Source organism: Lipotes vexillifer, unplaced genomic scaffold (assembly GCF_000442215.2).
Source record: "Lipotes vexillifer unplaced genomic scaffold, Lipotes_vexillifer_v1.1 scaffold427, whole genome shotgun sequence".
NCBI classification, from domain to species: domain Eukaryota; kingdom Metazoa; phylum Chordata; class Mammalia; order Artiodactyla; family Lipotidae; genus Lipotes; species Lipotes vexillifer.
The window spans coordinates 180,114-198,587 of NW_006790467.1; the positions used below are offsets into that span (position 1 = coordinate 180,114).

The 18,474-nt window shown below is 36.6% G+C and overlaps 1 protein-coding gene across 1 annotated transcript in view; it reads right to left on the reverse strand.

Annotated features, from left to right (window-relative positions):
- SEMA3A (semaphorin 3A) overlaps positions 1–18,474 on the reverse strand; it is a 231,644-nt gene that overhangs the window by 42,162 nt on the left and 171,008 nt on the right. The window contains exons 7-10 of the mRNA XM_007463740.1: positions 7,108–7,250; positions 5,229–5,343; positions 5,070–5,139; positions 2,286–2,430 (exon numbers count right to left, since the gene is read on the reverse strand). Coding sequence (XP_007463802.1) covers positions 2,286–2,430; positions 5,070–5,139; positions 5,229–5,343; positions 7,108–7,250 — 473 coding nt within the window. The remainder of the gene's footprint in view (positions 1–2,285; positions 2,431–5,069; positions 5,140–5,228; positions 5,344–7,107; positions 7,251–18,474) is intronic.

An 18,474-nucleotide genomic window follows, 5' to 3' on the forward strand; every position in this document is an offset into this window, starting at 1 on the left:
TGTGAAATGGGAACAATTATTGGGCTACTGTATATACTATTATATATATCTATATATATATATATCTATATACACACACACACACACACACACACACACACACACATACATATAAATATGTATGTATGCATAAATCTGTTAAAACGGGCTTCTTATAATCAATGGATAGTCTACCTTGTTCATTTTTCCTTCTGAAAGCCTATTTAGGTTTTTTACCTACAAGCTCCATCAGCTAGAAGTAATCTTTATGAAATGCTCATAAATAAGTTTAGCAAAAAATTTACAGAAAATAAAGAAGATTAAAAACATCCTATGCCTAATAAACTCATCTAAAAACATCATTTACTTGAATTTAACAAAAAAACTGACATGAAATTAAAATAATGGTTAAACTTAAAGAACAAGTTTTTTCATCATATGAAATTATTTCCTTAAAGATTCTTAGGGTTATCACCTTCTAGAGAAATGGAAATAACGAAAATAAACAAACGGGACCTAATGAAACTTAAAAGCTTTTGTACAGCAAAGGAAACCATAACCAACACAAAAAGACAACACTCAGAATGGGAGAAAATATTTGCAAATGAAGCAATGGACAAAGGGTTAATCTCCAAAATTTAAAAGCAGCTCATGCAGCTCAATATCAAAAAAAAAAACAACCCAATCCAAAAATGGGCAGAAGACCTAAATAGACATTTCTCCAACTAAGATATACAGATTGCCAACAAACACATGAAAGGATGCTCAACATCATTAAGCATTAGAGAAATGCAAATCAAAACTACAATGAGGTATCACCTCACACCAGTCAGAATGGCCATCATCAAAAAATCTACAAACAATAAATGCTGGAGAGTGTGTGGAGAAAAGGGAACCCTCCTGCACTGCTGGTGGGAATGTAAATTGATACAGCCACTATGGAGAACAGTATGGAGGTTCCTTAAAAAACTACAAATAGAACTACCATGGGGCCCAGCAATCCCACTACTGGGCATATACTCTGAGAAAACCATAATTCAAAAAGAGTCATGTACCACAATGTTCATTGCAGCTCTATTTACAATAGCCAGGACATGGAAGCAACCTAAGTGTCCATCGACAGATGAATGGATAAACAAGATGTGGCACATATATACAATGGAATATTACTCAGCCATAAAAAGAAATTGAGTTATTTGTAGTGAGGTGGACAGACGTAGAGTCTGTCACACAGAGTAAAGTAAGTCAGAAAGAGAAAAACAAATGCTGTATGCTAACACACCATTGTAAAGCAATTATACTTCAAAAAAGATGTTAAAAAAAAATTCTTAGGGTTAGTAAGTGTTGCACTGGATGGTTCCATCCACATATTCTAGAACATCTGCTGTCATATTCACTCACTTTCTACTGTATCAGTCTTTTCTTTTTTTCTCCCTACTTTATTTATTTATTTATTTATTTATTTATTTTTGTGTGTGTTACGTCGGCCTCTCACTGCTGTGGCCTCTCCCGTTGCGGGGCACAGGCTCCGGACGCGCAGGCTCAGCGGCCATGGCTCACGGGCCCAGCTGCTCCGCGGCATGTGGGATCTTCCTGGACGGGGGAATGAACCTGCGTTCCCTGCATCGGCAGGCGGACTCTCAACCACTGCGCCACCAGGGAAGCCCTCTTCCTACTTTAAATTGCAGACTTAAAGCTGATTTTATTTTGAGCTCTGTCCACCTTTTTATAAGCCTGAATGTGCACAACACTGCTGGAAGGAGAGAGGTCAGCGATAGTAGATAGCATCTATTAAAACACCTAGGCCCTTTCCATGAGGTTTCTGTTTGTTTCTTCATTGCATATCTTCTTTACCTATTTGAGAGATGTGTCCCACTTCCATAGGAAGATAATATTGATTTAAATTTGTTTCCTCCTATTTAATGTGCAATTCTTGAGGCTTTGCCACAATCAGAGAGAGCAAGTCTATGTGTATCCTAATTGTTTCAACTCTCCGTGAAAGCCATTTTTACTGTATCTCTTTCAGAAAAGAAGATAAATAAGGCTACCTGCTCAGTTTCTATTTCTCATAAATTATTGGTATTAACCACTGGTAAGTGTTGAACTTAAGCATTGATGCCTGTGAAGAACATGTCTTTAAATGTGGAATTTCATGGTCATCAGAGAAAAATCCTTGCCTTTCTTTCATTTATAGTCTTGGAATTTTTCTTTTACATTATCTATATTTAATATGTATGTAGCTGCTTTTTTTTTAACCTTCAGCATAAATTTATTCATTTCCTATCTTAAACACCTAAGCCACTTACAGTTCCTGGTCGTGGGTAGGGGACTCTTCCTTGATAAGGCACCCACTGGTAGTTGGGACCATCCCTGTGAGCATATGGACCCAGGAACACCCTTCTCACATCACTCATGCTATACATGCACACGGCTGACCCCTTGAAGATGTTACTAAAAAAGACAGACAGAACAAAAAGAGACTTTCATCTTTACACAACGACAGAGCTATTTATACTGAGTTTTTAAATTTCAGATAGCAATTATCAATACTTGAACATAAATTCTCAAATAGTGTTTGGGATTTTTTAAGTCACATGTTTATATATATTTTAATAATACACAAGAAAGCAAAATTATGATTGCTCAAAATTCGAAGGTATGGATGAAAACATCTTTAGAACTCATAGAACATATACATATTCATTTCATAAATAGACAATGTACGATATAAAATATACATTCATATCATATGTAAACATTGATAGGGAAAACATATATACAAAATCTAAAAGGTAATGATTAATTCTGATATCAGATAAAATAAAAATATAAACTTATGGCATTATGTTAAGACTTAAGCATCATTGCTGAAACCAGGAAATGTTTAGACAAGAAAGAATGTTTAAGAACACATTTTATAAACTGAAACTGGTGCAGAAGATGAATAGTCAATGTGTTATATTATAATTTTTAACTCCCAAACCAACAAAAGTATTTGATCAAGTAACAGAGCTCCATTTGTGTGAAGGCATTTAAAATCATCTCTCTCCAACACAGAAAATCATTTTAAGTTACTAGCTATTACACCCTAGCAAAAGTGGAGTATTATAGCAATTATCCTCAACATTTTGTTCGACAAAAAAAGTCAGGTAATTGAAGCAAATTGGAAGTTTACCATGAGCTGCCACAATTTCCCATTTTATTTTGCTTATATAAATACAGCTTGAGGGATTTATTTATACAAAGATATAAAACAGTTGTGCACATTAAAAATATGGAATGCATACCTTTTATTCAATCTCTACCCACAGAAAATTACATAAAAATTAGACCAAATGAAAAACGTGTAATAAGAGTTTATTATTGAAAACTGCTGCATCTAGACAATGTCTGGTAGAGTGCAAGCTTCATGAGGGAAGGAACCATGCTTGGCTTCTTTTCTGTAACATAAATTACATATCGCATGGTACTTGACATACAGTAAATTTCAGTAAATACTTACAGAATTTAACAACAATATTTTCATAATGGAATAAGTAGCAAATTAATGCATATTTGATACATCATAGTAGTTTGTAATGTTTATGTGTCCCTTTTTCATTGTTATACACTTTGCTTATCTATTGATGGAATCCATCATCATGGAAAGATCTTTTTAGGATTTACAGCTGTTAAGACTAACTCATATATGACATCAATCTCGCCGAAGCAGACAGGTGAAATTATTTTACCCACTAAGCCAGTGATTCTCAAAGTGTGGTTCCTAAACCAACAGCATAGGCATCACCAGGGAATTTGTTAGAAACGCGTTCTTAGGCCCTACCCCTTCCTACTGAATCAGAGACTCTGACGGCGGGGCCTAGCATCTGTATTTTAACAGGCTCTTTGGGCGATTCTGACACAAGCATAAGACTGAAAACTACTGTACTAAGCAATGAGGAAGCAGAAGAAATGGATTAATATTTGTTTAATTTGAGCCTCCCACTTTTTTTGTTTTGTGTGTGTGTGTGTGTGTGCGGTACGCAGGCCTCTCAGTGCCGTGGCCTCTCCCGTTGTGGAGCACAGGCTCCGGACGCGCAGGCTCAGCGGCCACGGCTCACGGGCCCAGCCACTCTGCGGCATGTGGGATCTTCCCGGACTGGGACACGAACCTGTGTCCCCTGCATCGTGTCCCCCTGCATCGGCAGGCGGACTCTCAACCACTGCGCCACCAGGGAAGCCCAAGCCTCCCACATTCTTTAGTGGTCATTCTGTTTTTATACCAAAGGGGAGAAATATTTAGGTATGGGAAATTGCATCTGGTTTTACTAATATAGTTTTCCTAATTTTTACATGTTATTTATTTAAAAAATTAAGCAAAATTGTCCAATCAATTTGTAATGGCTTTAATATTTACAGAAAAAAATCAGTGTTTGGACATTGTAGTTAATCTTTCTTTATGCTATCACAGTCCCTTGTAGCACTTTTCCTGACTTTTGATTTTAAATTATTTTTCTTTTATTAAACATTTATACATATCCAAATGCATATCCCTCTTTATATGCATTTAAATATATGTTTCTTTTAGCAATTCCAGGTAATGTAAACTTTATGCTGCATGTAATAGTCAGGAAATAATTACTGTTTGATTGACAGCAAGAGCTTTGAGGCATATGGGGAATGACGAAAGGAGGAGTGGGGGAGAGGGGGAAGAAGGAGGAGAGAGGGAGGGTGAGAGAGGAAGAGCGGGGAGGAGAGGGGAGGGAAAAAGATTTTTCACCCTTAGTTTATATCACTACAAACTTTTAACAAAACTCAGAGTTCTATGTTTATAATATTTTACATTTCACTCAAATTTTTAAAGTCAAAGCTATACATAGGGCATGACATACATTTTTCATCATTAAATTTATAGTAGTGAATTCTCTGCTAAAATTTATGTAAAAAATGATTTAGGTCATGACTTATTTCAGGCACCCAAGAATGCACAAGAGCTCAAAGGTTTAGCCGACGCTGTTCTTTCAAAAATATTTTCACAAATTATGGACACTTGGAAAGCATCTAAAGGACATGAATTTTCTATGATAATAAGAGAGCAAAGTGTTATTTACCTGGAAGTTGTAAACACTCCATATACAATTGGATTTTTAGGATCTTTAGAATTCATTAGGAATACATCCTCTGTTTTAAAACAAAATTGGAGAAAGTTGCATTTTTGAAGGTAATGGCAAGGTTTGAATATTCTCTATGTGACATCATCAGCTACTTACGCAATTCATCAAAATGAGTGTCAATGCCATTTGGACCTGGCACTGAACAAATGAGACGAGCTTTGAGGAATGTTGTCCATTTATTCACCAGACTTCTGTGGCCCCCGAAGTCATTCTGAAAGGAAAGAATAATGGTTTTAGAAATTGTGCATGCAAATGATAATTTCAAATATCTTATCTTCTCATATCTTGAGACAGATACAAATCACAATTCCTCATTTTTCAAATTGAGAAATGAATTTTAAATGACTAGATACAAGTAACTATGCTTTCTTATTATATTTTTGGTGAAATCTAATCACTCCAACCTTGTTCAAGGAATGACTTATAATAAATATGCCTTAGCATTAAAAAGTCACTGTACTTTTTCCATTCTGTTACCACTTGGCAATGAACGATATTACTCTTGTGTTTCTTTTGGTTTGCTTCTAGCCTCTCTTTCTTATGTAAGTTTTCCTTAAGATTTTACTCACCTAAGTGGGCTGCTTCACAGAGGTAAGCACATTGGCACATAGTAGGCACTTAATGAGTATTTACTGAATGAAAGAATAACTGCATGCCTTATAACTCATACTGAAAATACACTACAAACCAAAAGCATGCTAGCATCAAATATTTTTATAAGCTCAGTTGACGCAATGCTGACTTTCAAACAGCATGTTGAAAAAACATCTGCCTAAATCTTAATAAAGAAAACTCATTCTAGAGAAAAATTTTGAAAAACTATCTTCTCACTGAAAATGAAACTTAACTGTAACCTGATGTAGCAATAAATTCTATTATGATGGTATGGATTCACCAGTAACTTATAGTCTTATAAAATAATATTTATGTGCATATGTTTGAAGGAAAATAACTTTTTCTTCAAAAATATAACACTGATTTATATTTTGTTTATACGATTTTATTTAGTATAAAGATTTTTTTAACCCTTGTAAGTACTGCTTTTAAATATACCTTATATTTTGTGGAGAAACGATTCTCATATATTGCATATATCATTTGCATGTTTCCAGAGCACTAAAACTTTTAATTTTCCAGTAATTTAATATACTAAAGATAAATAATTAGATGATTGGGATAGGAAAGAGGATACCCCTGCCCCCAAGACAGGGATTTTTAAAATTTCATGATTTTTTTTTTAAAAAGAAATAATTTCATTTTAAGACAGTAACTGGATTTGGCCTTGTGATTTTTTTTGAGATGAAAGGTGCTTTAATATATAATAACAGCTTCATTCATATTTCACATATACTGTACTATACAGTATAGAGGATAAGAACAGTATTGTTATCATATTTTCACACTGATACTAATTAATCCATAAGTATTTACTGACCAATTTTTTATTCTATATATCTAACGTTATAATACATATCACATCTGAATTTGTGCCACACAGTATATGAAAGTTCAGAGCTTCAAAATTATGTGTGTGTGCACATATGTGTACATAGGATGCTATAATCAATTCATAAGAACAAGCTTTAACACGTCTCTTTTATATTCAAACTTGAGTTATTTCCAACAAAAAATATTCATTGAAAACTTATACATTGTAGGAACCTATGCTAGGTCTGAGAATACAAAAGTTATATTTTTCCAGGTAATATGAAAAAAAATTATTTCTCCAGAATTTCAAACTAATATTATTTAATGTAATTGTGAAATAACACCTCACAACCTGTACCTCTATGTTTGACTATGAAGTTATTCATAAGCAACTATAATATGTTTTCAATCTTTTTTTGCTATTTAAATATTTATAGTGATCAGTCAAGCTTTTTAGCCATATTTTTCATTATATTTGTACAAAGGTGGAAGAGGAAAAAACTGTGATTGGACAATGATACCCTCCTCATTTTTATATTTACCTCACCTTGCATATCTGACCTATTCTAGCGTGAGTGGCTTTTCCAGTGTGTTCTCCATCTATCGCATTTTCACGGAAGAAAAAATACACTTTGTCATCTTCAGGGTTGTCACTTTCTGGGATGAGGTGGGCACTAATGAACCTTGGATCTGAGAGACAAATTACAGCATATATATTAGTTCACAGTTGGATAAATAAGACCATTCATTACAGTCCATTTTCAATTTTCTCTTAACCCCTATGTGACATATTTCAAGACCTAATCTCTCTTTAGTTCACTATCAGTAGATGTGAACCATTCTTTATGTATTTTAAAGTATGTTACACATCACCTTATGTCTCAAAAATTATTTTTTTCCGTAAATTTAGGAGTAGGTGCAGAAATCCTCCATGTGACCATATAGTGCAGATGCATCACTGGATATTAAAACATTTTGCAAAGTGTAAGGGCTATCAAATATTACTTATTGTCATCACTATTGTTATTCTTTCTTTCAAGCATAAAATAATTTAAATCAAACTACCAATTGGTCTATTCCACTTTTGAGTAAAAACTAGGTGGGAGGGGAGAGATGAGATTCATATAAAACAAAAGAAATTTTCTCAAGTTGTACCCCATCTCATTAAATGGCATTGTCATTTACGAGGTACTCAAGCCCCAAACCGTGGAGTTACCCTTGAGTTCTCTGAGTCTCCACACACCAGTGTATACCTCTGATATGTCACTTCAGACATATCTAAACCCTCCTATATCTTTTCAAATCACACACAATAAAATGCAAACTCCTTCCAGTGACCAGAAGTCATTTACCATCTGGTCCCTGCTACCGCACATGACTTTTCTTCTTCCTACCCTTCCCTTCCCTAACTTACTCTTAGCCAGACATACCAAACCCCTTCCTGGTTCTCAAACAGGTCAAGCACTCTCAGCACCGCCTCAGATTTTTCCTCACTGTGTAACTCTCTGCCCTCATATATTCTAAAGACAGGATTCTTATTTTTCTTAATTTTTATTGCAGTACGCGGGCCTCTCACTGTTGTGGCCTCTTCCATTGCGGAGCACAGGCTCCGGACGCGCAGGCTCAGCGGCCATGGCTCACGGGCCTAGCCGCTCCGCGGCATGTGGGATCTTCCCAGACCGGGGCATGAACCCGTGTCCCCTGCATCGGCAGGTAGACTCCCAACCACTGCGCCACCAGGGGAGCCCAGGATTCTTATTTTTACTCAGGTCTTTGTTCAAAATATTATGTTATTAAAGACATCTTTGTTGACTACCCTAATTTAAAGTGCTGAAAGTCTTACTCCTACTCACATGCATTATTTTTCTTCCTAACATTATGAAACATCTGCTATGCTACATCTCCCTGTTTCTTTGTCTCTCTTTAATCTTCATTTGCTTATTGTCTGTCTCCCTCTCCATCCCAATGAATATCAGCTCGAGGAGAACAGGGACTTGGCGTGTTTTGTTTGACGCTATGATCCTAGAGCTTAAAGCACTGGGCATTCAATGAATATCTGTGCAAGAAGACAAGGAAAGAGAAAAGGAAAAAACAAGACTGCCTAGATTATGCAGAAGGTGTATCTGTGATGTCTAGAGTCCCACTTCAAAACATACTTCTATAAGTACCTGGCTTGATATGGCTGTGGGCTCATATAAACTATTTAACAAAATGTAATTGCTTCACAGCTTTAACAATGTTAACATACTAAGAAGCTGAGTTTGTTTCACTGAAAGCACTTAGGATCTTGCAGGTATTTAAGTTCTCACAATAACCTACTTTTGCTCCCATGGTGTATTATGCTATCAAGTTAACAATGAAATATACACACCTAGGTCAGCACCATACTTAAGATACCAGGAAAGGGATCAGAATATTGAAACCAGCTTTATCCATCTTATTTAGTCCTAAGCTTTTCACCTGTGAATAATCATGTTGTCATGTGTACTACACTTGTAACTTTCCTTTAGCATTTGCTCTGGGACCATGTACTTAGTATATTTCACAGGGCTATACTCCACTATCTTTTTCAGGCAAATTATACAGACCCTGTAAGTAATGCGAAACATATGAAATATTACCTATTCATATTTAAAGTTCAGTGTGCCAGTGGAATAAGGGAAGGAGAATAAAACCTCAAAATTTGGAATCTGGACTAGAATTTTTAATATATTACTTCAACTTTAATAAATGTTGCAAAGGTGGTTTTTCTTCATAAATTTCTACTTAATCATATTCATAAACATATCTGTATACATGTTTTTTGTCTCCTGAAGAATGGTGAGTGGATTAATGTGACAATAGTACGAATTGTTACAAACCCAATAATTACCACCCCACTGATGAAGTCAGATTTCTAGCTTCAGAAATTCAGCATGTGCATGTATGTGTGCATGTATGTGTGCATGCATGTGCATGCAGATGTATAACACAGACCTACACGTGAGAGAGCTCAGTTCAATCACTTCCAACTTTTGTGACATTTTAGCAAGACTCTTACCTCTCAGATCTCAGTGGCCTAATTTTCAAATTGGATTTATTTCATGTTAAGTTCAATTCACCTTGTGTCATAAACAGTTCACATACAAACAAGTATTTTAAACTTAAATAGTACATGTGAAACAACTTTGTAAAATATTAACAAACATACTATGTTGTTATGATGCTAAAAGGAAGCCTCAATCACATGTTAAGTTCTCATTATAAGATCTCATTATAATCCGGCTGCAGAATTAAAGTGAAAAATCATACTTTCTTCTGCTTTAATGATGAAAAAATGGAGAAGTCAGTTTAATACTACCTCCCATATTAAGGAAGTTGTTCATATAAACACTTGAATAACTTAAAGGATTTCAAGTAATTAAATCCAACTACCTTTTATTTGATCACAAATACATGCAAGGCACTATGTAGAAAACAAAATGAATAATATATATCCCTTGTTTTCAGAAAGCTACAATCTAGCAAAAGTGATGTTAGAAACACACAAATGACAACAAAGCAAACAATATTTTATACTTATAGATATTCTCTTAAGTTAGTATTTGGGCATGAAAAAAGGAGTTATCAAGCATCATGCTTCCATCTCTAAAATATGTGAAGATAATTATCATCTTACAAATGTGGACTCTAGTAGGAAATAATTCAAACAAGTTATCACGTACATTAACTGTTTAAAGGGTCTTCAATTCTAGTCTCTCCTTTAGTATCTGATATTACAGGCACAGAGGATTTGGTAAGTGAATTAACAGTTTGACATAGCTTCAGATACAGACAAAAAATACCATTAGGCATAGAAAACAAAAGCCAAATGTATCAAAATAGTAAGAGACTATCAAAGAAAAACAATGTTAATTGTCTTCAAGAAATTTAGGTTATATCTTATACTTGAAAAAACATTCACTCTAATTTCAAAATAAATTAGGTCTTTAGTTGATCTCTTCCAAAAATTTAAAAGAAGCCATTCTTCTAATATTTCAACTTTCGAAAGAAAATTTTTTTGGCCAAAATCTCTGCTCACTGTTCATTTTCTACTTATGCTTCAAAGTTTGCCTCTCCCTTCCTTGCCCCTCTTATTCTCTCAGTCTATTACCCCCCACTCTGGTGAATTCCCCTCTTTATCACATGAACATTGTAACCAGTCATTCTAATTGTCTTCCCTATCACCCTAGAACCTCTTGGCCTCCTAAACCTCCACTTACCTGCCTTTGAAATCCCAGAACTTTTTTTTCCTTTGCCCCCATACCTAAGCCAAGATGAAGAAAACCATATAATTGTAGTAAATGGATTTGCTATAAATTCAAGTTATTTATCCTAAACAAGAATTCTAGTGTTGCTAAGTAATTATTTTATTTACTTTTAGTGGCTCACCTTAGACTTCTTATCAGCTACTGTTTAAAATCATTCTCATTGTCTTCAGAACAACTAACGTGCCATCTCTCAATCTACCCACCAAAGATGGACTTTCTAATTTGTTATACTGCTGAGACCAAGGCCATTCAGTAAGAACTCCCTGCTTTTGCTTCCTTCACACCCCCCCCAATTGTTCTTTTCTTCCTTTCTGTGGAAGAATTATTTCCCTTCCATTATATATATATAAGGCCTCTCTCTATTTGCTCTCAATCCAATAATCTACAGAATGTTGCTCTATTGAGCAATCTCTATTCTTCATGTAATCACTTACATTTATATTTTCATTTATCAAATATCTCCTAATCATTTATTCTATGCCCTGAATTATGGAAGATTAGGGGATGTTGTGATGAAATTTTTTCTGCCTACATGGTGCTTACTATCTGTGAGGGAATACCAACAGTTAAACAGAGCAATCATCAAATTGCACATAACAAGCAACAATGACTTTGGAACAAATGCAGTGAGAAACAGAAGGGACAACTGATCTTGCTTTGAAGGAATCAGGGAAAGTTTTTCTCAGAAGATATGACATGTAATTCCAGACCTGAAGAATAAGAGTTTCCCAGGTAGAAGAAACACAGGTGCAAGGTCACAGAAACAACAGAGAATGTTGTGCAACAGGAGAGAGAGCTGGTCAGAGAGGATGACAAAGTTAAGCAGAGGCCAGCATAAGAAGGAAGTTTATTGTTCAGGAGTTTATTGTCCTAATGGCTAAAAGGGAAACCAATGAAGTATTTTAAACCTAGTAATGACATTACCAGGTTTCTATTTTAAGAAGATCACTGGCTGCTGTAGGAAAAAAAAATATATACTGACGCAAGAATGAAGGCAGCAAGATTACTTAGAAGACTGGTGAGAAATGATGGTGATGTGGACTTGTATGATAGATGAGACATACGCAGAGATTATGGGAAAGTAGAACCAATGGATTATGTTCACTGATAAGATGTTGAATGTGAGAAGTAGTAAGAAAAATCATGGTAAAATTATAGGAAAGACTGATTTAAACAACTGGTGGGATAGGAATCATTTACCAAGAAGGAACACTTGAGGAAGAATAGATGTGAGATGTGGAAGGAAGACTAGCTCAGTTTAGTGTATCTATAGAGGCAGATGCTTATGAAGTTATCCCTTAGACCAGGAAATACAAGAGCTTAGAGAGGCAGGAACCAAAATGGTGGAGAAGAAGGGCGTGCTCTCACTCCCTCTTGCAAGAATGCCAGAATCACAAGTAGCTGCTGGACAGTCATCGACAGGAGGACACTGGAACTCACCAAAAAAGATACCCCACATCCAAAGACAAAGGAGAAGCCACAATGAGATGGTAGGAGGGGCGCAACCGCAGTAAAATCAAATCCCATACCTGCTGGGTGATTCACAGACTGGAGAACACTTATACCACAGAAGTCCATCCACTGGAGTGAAGGTTCTGAGACCCACGTGAGGCTTCCCAACCTGGGAATCTGGCAAGGGGAGGAGGAATTCCTAGAGAATCAGACTTTGAAGGCTAGTGGGATTTGATTGCAGGACTTCGACAGGACTGGGGAAAACAGAGACTCCACTCTTGGAGGGCACACAAAAAGTGGTGTGTCCATCGGGACCCAGGGGAAGGAGCAGTGACTGCAGGAGAGACTGAACCAGACCTGCCTGCTGGTGTTGGGGGTCTCCTGCAGAGGCAGGGAGCAGCTGTGGCTCACCATGGAGACAAAGACACTGGCAGCAGAAGTTGTGGGAAGTACTCCTTGGCGTGAGCCCTCCCAGAGTCTGCCATTGGCCCCATAAAGAGCCCAGGTAGGCTCCAGTGCTGGGTTGCCTCAGGCCAAACAACCAACAAGGAGGGAACCCAGCCCCGCCCATCAGCAGTCAGGTGGATTAAAGTTTTACTGAGCTCTGCCCACCAGAGCAACAGTCAGCTCTACCCACCACCAGTCCCTCCCATCAGGAAACTTGAACAAGCCTCATGAGGCTAACTAAGCCTCATGAACCAGAGGGCAGATAGCAGAAGCAAGGAGAACTACAATCGTGCAGCTTGTGGAACAAAAACCACATTCACAGAAAGATACACAAGATGAGAAGGCAGAGGGCTAGGTACCAGATGAAGGAACAAGACAAAACCCCAGAAAAACAACTAAATGAAGTGGAGATAGGCAACCTTCCAGGAAAAGAATTCAGAATAATGATAGTGAAGATGATCCACGACCTCTGAAAAACAATGGAGGCAAAGATCGAGAAGATGCAAGAAATGTTTAACAAAGACCTAGAAGAATTAAAGAACAAACAAACAGAGATGAACAATACAACAACTGAAATGAAAACTACACTAGAAGGAATCAATAGCAGGATAACTGAGGCAGAAGAACGGATAAGTGACCTGGAAGACAGAATGGTAGAATTCACTGCTTCAAAACAGAATAAAGAAAAAGAATGAAAAGAAATGAAGACAGCCTAAGAGACCTCTGACACAACATTAAATGCAACAACATTCACATTATAGGGATCCCAGAAGGAGAAGAGAGAGACAAAGGACCCAAGACAATATTTGAAGAGATTATAGTCGAAAACTTCCCTAACATGGGAAAGGAAATAGCCACCCAAGTCCAGGAAGCGCAGAGAGTCCCATACAGGATAAACCCAAGGAGAAACACACCGAGACACATAGTAATCAAATTGGCAAAATTTAAAGACAAAGAAAAATTACTGAAAGCAGCAAGGGGAAAAATGACAAATAACATACAAGGGAACTCCCATAAGGTTAACAGCTCATTTCTCAGCAGAAACTCTACAAGCCAGAAAGGAGTAGCACGATATACCTAAAGTGATGAAAGGGAATAACCTACAATCAAGATTACTCTACCTGGCAAGGATCTCATTCAGATTCCACGGAGAAATCAAAAGCTTTACAGACAAGCAAAAGTGAAGAGAATTCAGCACCACCAAACCAGCTCTACAACAAATGCTAAAGGAACTTCTCTAAGTGGGAAACACAAGAGAAGAAAAAGATGCACAGGGCTTCCCTGGTGGCGCAGTGGTTGAGAGTCCTCCTGCCGATGCAGGGGACACGGGTTCTGGTCCGGAAAAATCCCACATGTCGCGGAGTGGCTGGGCCCGTGAGCCATGGCGGCTAAGCCTGTGCATCCAGAGCCTCTGCTCCGCAACGGGAGAGGCCACAACAGTGAGAGGCCCACGTACCACAAAAAAAAAAAAAAAAAAAAAAAAAAAGTGCACAAAAACAAACCCAAAACAATTAAGAAAATGGTAATAGGAACATACATATCGATAATTACCTTAAACGTGAATGGATTAAATGCTTCAACCAAAAGACACAGGCTTGCTGACTGGATACAAAAACAAGACTCACCTATATGCTGTCTACAAGACACCCAATTCAGATCTAGGGACACATTCAGACTGAAAGTGAAGGGATGAAAAAAGATATTCCATGCAAATGGAAATCAAAAGAAAGCTGGAATAGCAATTCACATATCAGATAAAACAGACTTTAAAATAAAGAATGTTACAAACAACAAGGAAAGACACTACATAATGATCAAGGGATCAATCCAAGAAGAAGATATAACAATTATAAATATATATGCACCCAACACAGGAGCACCTCAATACATAAGGCAATTGCTAAGAGCTATAAAAGAGGAAATAGACAGTAACACAGTAATAATGGGGAACTTTAACACCTCACTTACACCAATGGACCGATCATCCAAAATGAAAAAAAGTAAGGAAACAGACGCTTTAAATGACACAACAGACCAGACAGATTTAATTGATACTTATAGGACGTTCCATCCAAAAATAGCAGATTACACTTTCTTCTCAAGTGCACACAGAATATTCTCCAGGATAGTTCATATCTTGGGTCACAAATCAAGCCACAGTAAATTTAAGAAAATTGAAATCATATCAAGCATCTTTTCTGAACACAATGCTATGAGATTAGAAAAAAATTACAGGGGAAAAAACCCGTAAAAAACACAAACACATGGAGGCTAAACAATATGTTACTAAATAACCAAGAGACCACTGAAGACATCAAAGAGGAAATCAAAAGATACCTGGAGACAAGTGACAATGAAAACACAATGATCCAAAACCTATGGGAGGCAGCAAAAGCAGTTCAAGAGGGAAGTTTATAGCTATAAAAGGCTACCTCAAGAAACAAGAAACATCTCAACAATCAAACCTTACACCTAAAGGAACTAGAGAAAGAACAAACAAAACCCAAAGTTAGCAGAAGGAAAGAAGTCATAAAGATCAGAGCAGAAATCAATGAAATAGAAACAAAGAAAACAATAGCAAAGATCAATAAAACTAAAAGCTGGTTCTCTGGGAAGATAAACAAAATTGATAAACCATTAGTCAGACTCATCAAGAGGAAGAGGACTCAAATCAATAAAATTAGAAATGAAAAAGGAGAAGGTACAACAGACACGGCAGAAATACAAAGCATCCTAAGAGACTACTACAGTCAAATCTATGCCAATAAAATGGACAACCTGGAAGAAATGGACAAATTCTTAGAAAGGTATAACCTTCCGAGACTGAAACAGGAAGAAATAGAAAATTTGAACAGATCAATCACAAGTAATGAAATGGAAATTGTGATTAAAAATCTTCCAAAAAAAAAAAATCTTCCAACAAACAAAAGTCCAGGACCAGATGGCTTCACAGGTGAATTCTATCAAACATTTAGAGAAGAGCTAATACCCATCCTTCTCAAGCCCTTCCAAAAAACTGTGGAGGAAGGAACACTCCCAAACTCATTCTATGAGGCCACCATCACCCTGATACCAAAACCAGACAAAGATACTACAAAAAACCAAAATTACAGACCAATATCACTGATGCATATAGATGCAAAAATCCTCAAAAAAAATACTAGCAAACAGAATCCAACAACATATTAAAAGGATCGTACACTATGATCAAGTGGGATTTATCTGAGGGATGCAAGGATTCTTCAATATACATAAATCAATCAATGTGGTAAACCATATTAACAAATGGAAGAATAAAAAGCATATGATCATCTCAATAAACGCAGGAAAAGCTTTTGACAAAATTCAACACCCATTTATGATAAAAACTCTCCAGAAAGTGGGCATAGAGGGAACCTACCTCAACATAATAAAGGCCATATACGACAAACTCACAGTGAACATCATTCTCAATGGTGAAAACTGAACGCATTTCCTCTAAGATCAGGAACAAGACAAGGATGTCCACTCTCACCACTATTATTCAACATAGTTTTGAGAGTGCTAGCCATGGCAATCAGAGCTGAACAAGAAATAAGAGGAATGCAAATTGGAAAAGAAGAAGTAAAACTGTCACTCTTTGCAGATGACATGATACTGTACATAGAGAATCCTAAGGATGCCACCAGAAAACTATTAGAGCTAATCCATGAATTTGGTAAAGTTTCAGGATACAAAATTAATGCACAGAAGTCTCTTGCATTCCTATACACTAATGATGAAAAATCTGAAAGAGAAATTAAGGAAACACTCCCATTTACCACTGTAACAAAAAGAAGAAAATACCTAGGAATAAACCTACCTAAGGAGACAAAAGACCTGTATGCAAAAAACTATAAGACACTGATGAAAGAAATTAAAGATGATACCAACAGATGGAGAGATATACCATGTTCTTGGATTGGAAGAATCAATATTGTGAAAATGACTATACTACCCAAAGCAATCTACGATTCAATGCAATCCCTATCAAATTACCAATAGCATTTTTTACAGAAGTAGAACAAAAAATCTTAAAATTTGTATGGAGACGCAAAAGACCCCGAATAGCCAAAGCAGTCTTGAGAAAGAAAAACAGAGCTGGAGGAATCAGGCTCCCTGACTTCAAACTGTACTAGAAAGCTACAGTAATCAAGACAATGTGGTATTGGCACAAAAACAGAAACACAGATCCATGGAATAAGATAGAAAGCCCAGAGATAAACCCACGCACCTATGGTCAACTAATGTATGAAGAAGGAGGCAAGGATATACAATGGAGAAAAGACATTCTCTTCAATAAGTGGTGCTGGGAAAACTGGACAGCTACATGTAAAAGAATGAAATAAGAACAGTCCCTAACACCATACACAAAAGTAAAGTGAAGATGGATTAGAGACCTAAATGTAAGACCGGACACTATAAAACTCTTAGAGGAAAACATAGGAAGAACACTCTTTGACATAAATCACAGCAAGAACTTTTTTGACCCACCTGCTAGAGTAATGGAAATAAAAACAAAAATAAACAAATGGGACCTAATGAAACTTAAAAGCTTTTGTACAGCAAAGGAAACCGTAAACAAGATGAAAAGACAACCCTCAGAATGGGATTGCAAAGGAATCAATGGACAAAGGATTAATCTCCAAAATATATAAAGAGCTCATGCAGCTCAATATTAAAAAAAACAAACAACCCAATCCAAAAATGGGCAGAAGACCTAAACAGACATTTCTCCAAAGAAGACATACAGATGGCCAAGAAGCACATGAAAAGCTGCTCAACATCACTAATTGTTAGAGAAATGCAGATCAAAACTACAATGAGGTATCACCTCACACCAGTTAGAATGGCCATCATCAGAAAATCTACAAACAACAAATGCTGGAGAGGGTGTGGAGAAAAGGGAACCCTCTTGCACTATTGGTGGGAATGTAAATTGATACAGCCACTATGGAGAACAGTATGGAGGTTTCTTTAAAAAGTAAAAATAGAATTACCATATTACCCAGCAATCCCACTACTGGGCGTATACCCAGAGAAAACCATAATTCAAAAAGACCCATGTACCCCAACGTTCACTGCAGCACTATTTACAATAGCCAGGTCATGGAAGCAACCTAAATGCCCATCGTCAGACAAATGGGTAAAGAAGATGTGGTATATATACACAATGGAATATTACTCAGCCATAAAAAGGAATGAAATTGGGTCATTTGTTGAGACATGGATGGATCTGGAGACTGTCATACAGAGTGAAGTAAGTCAGAAAGAGAAAAACAAACATCATATATTAACACATATATGTGGAACCTAGAAAAAAGGTACAGATGAACTGGTTTGCAGGGTAGAAATTGAGACACAGATGTAGAGAACAAATGTATGGACACCAAGGGGAGAAAGCGCTGGGGGGGTGGGGGGATGGTGGGATGAATTGGGGGATTGGGATTGACATGTATACACTGATGTGTATAAAACTGATGACTAATAAGGACCTGCTGTATAAAAAAAAGTAAATAAAATGCAAAAATTAAAAAAAAAGAGCTTAGAAAAGAGGCCTATGGTTGAAGTAAAGTCAATGGGGTGATTAAGAGGGTATAGAATAAAAAGATAAAAGAGGATAGAATGGAGCCCTGAGAAAAGTGATGAAAAGCAGGAAGAAATCTAGCAACTGGGGAGCTGTAAAATGAAGGGAAGAAGGCAATCTT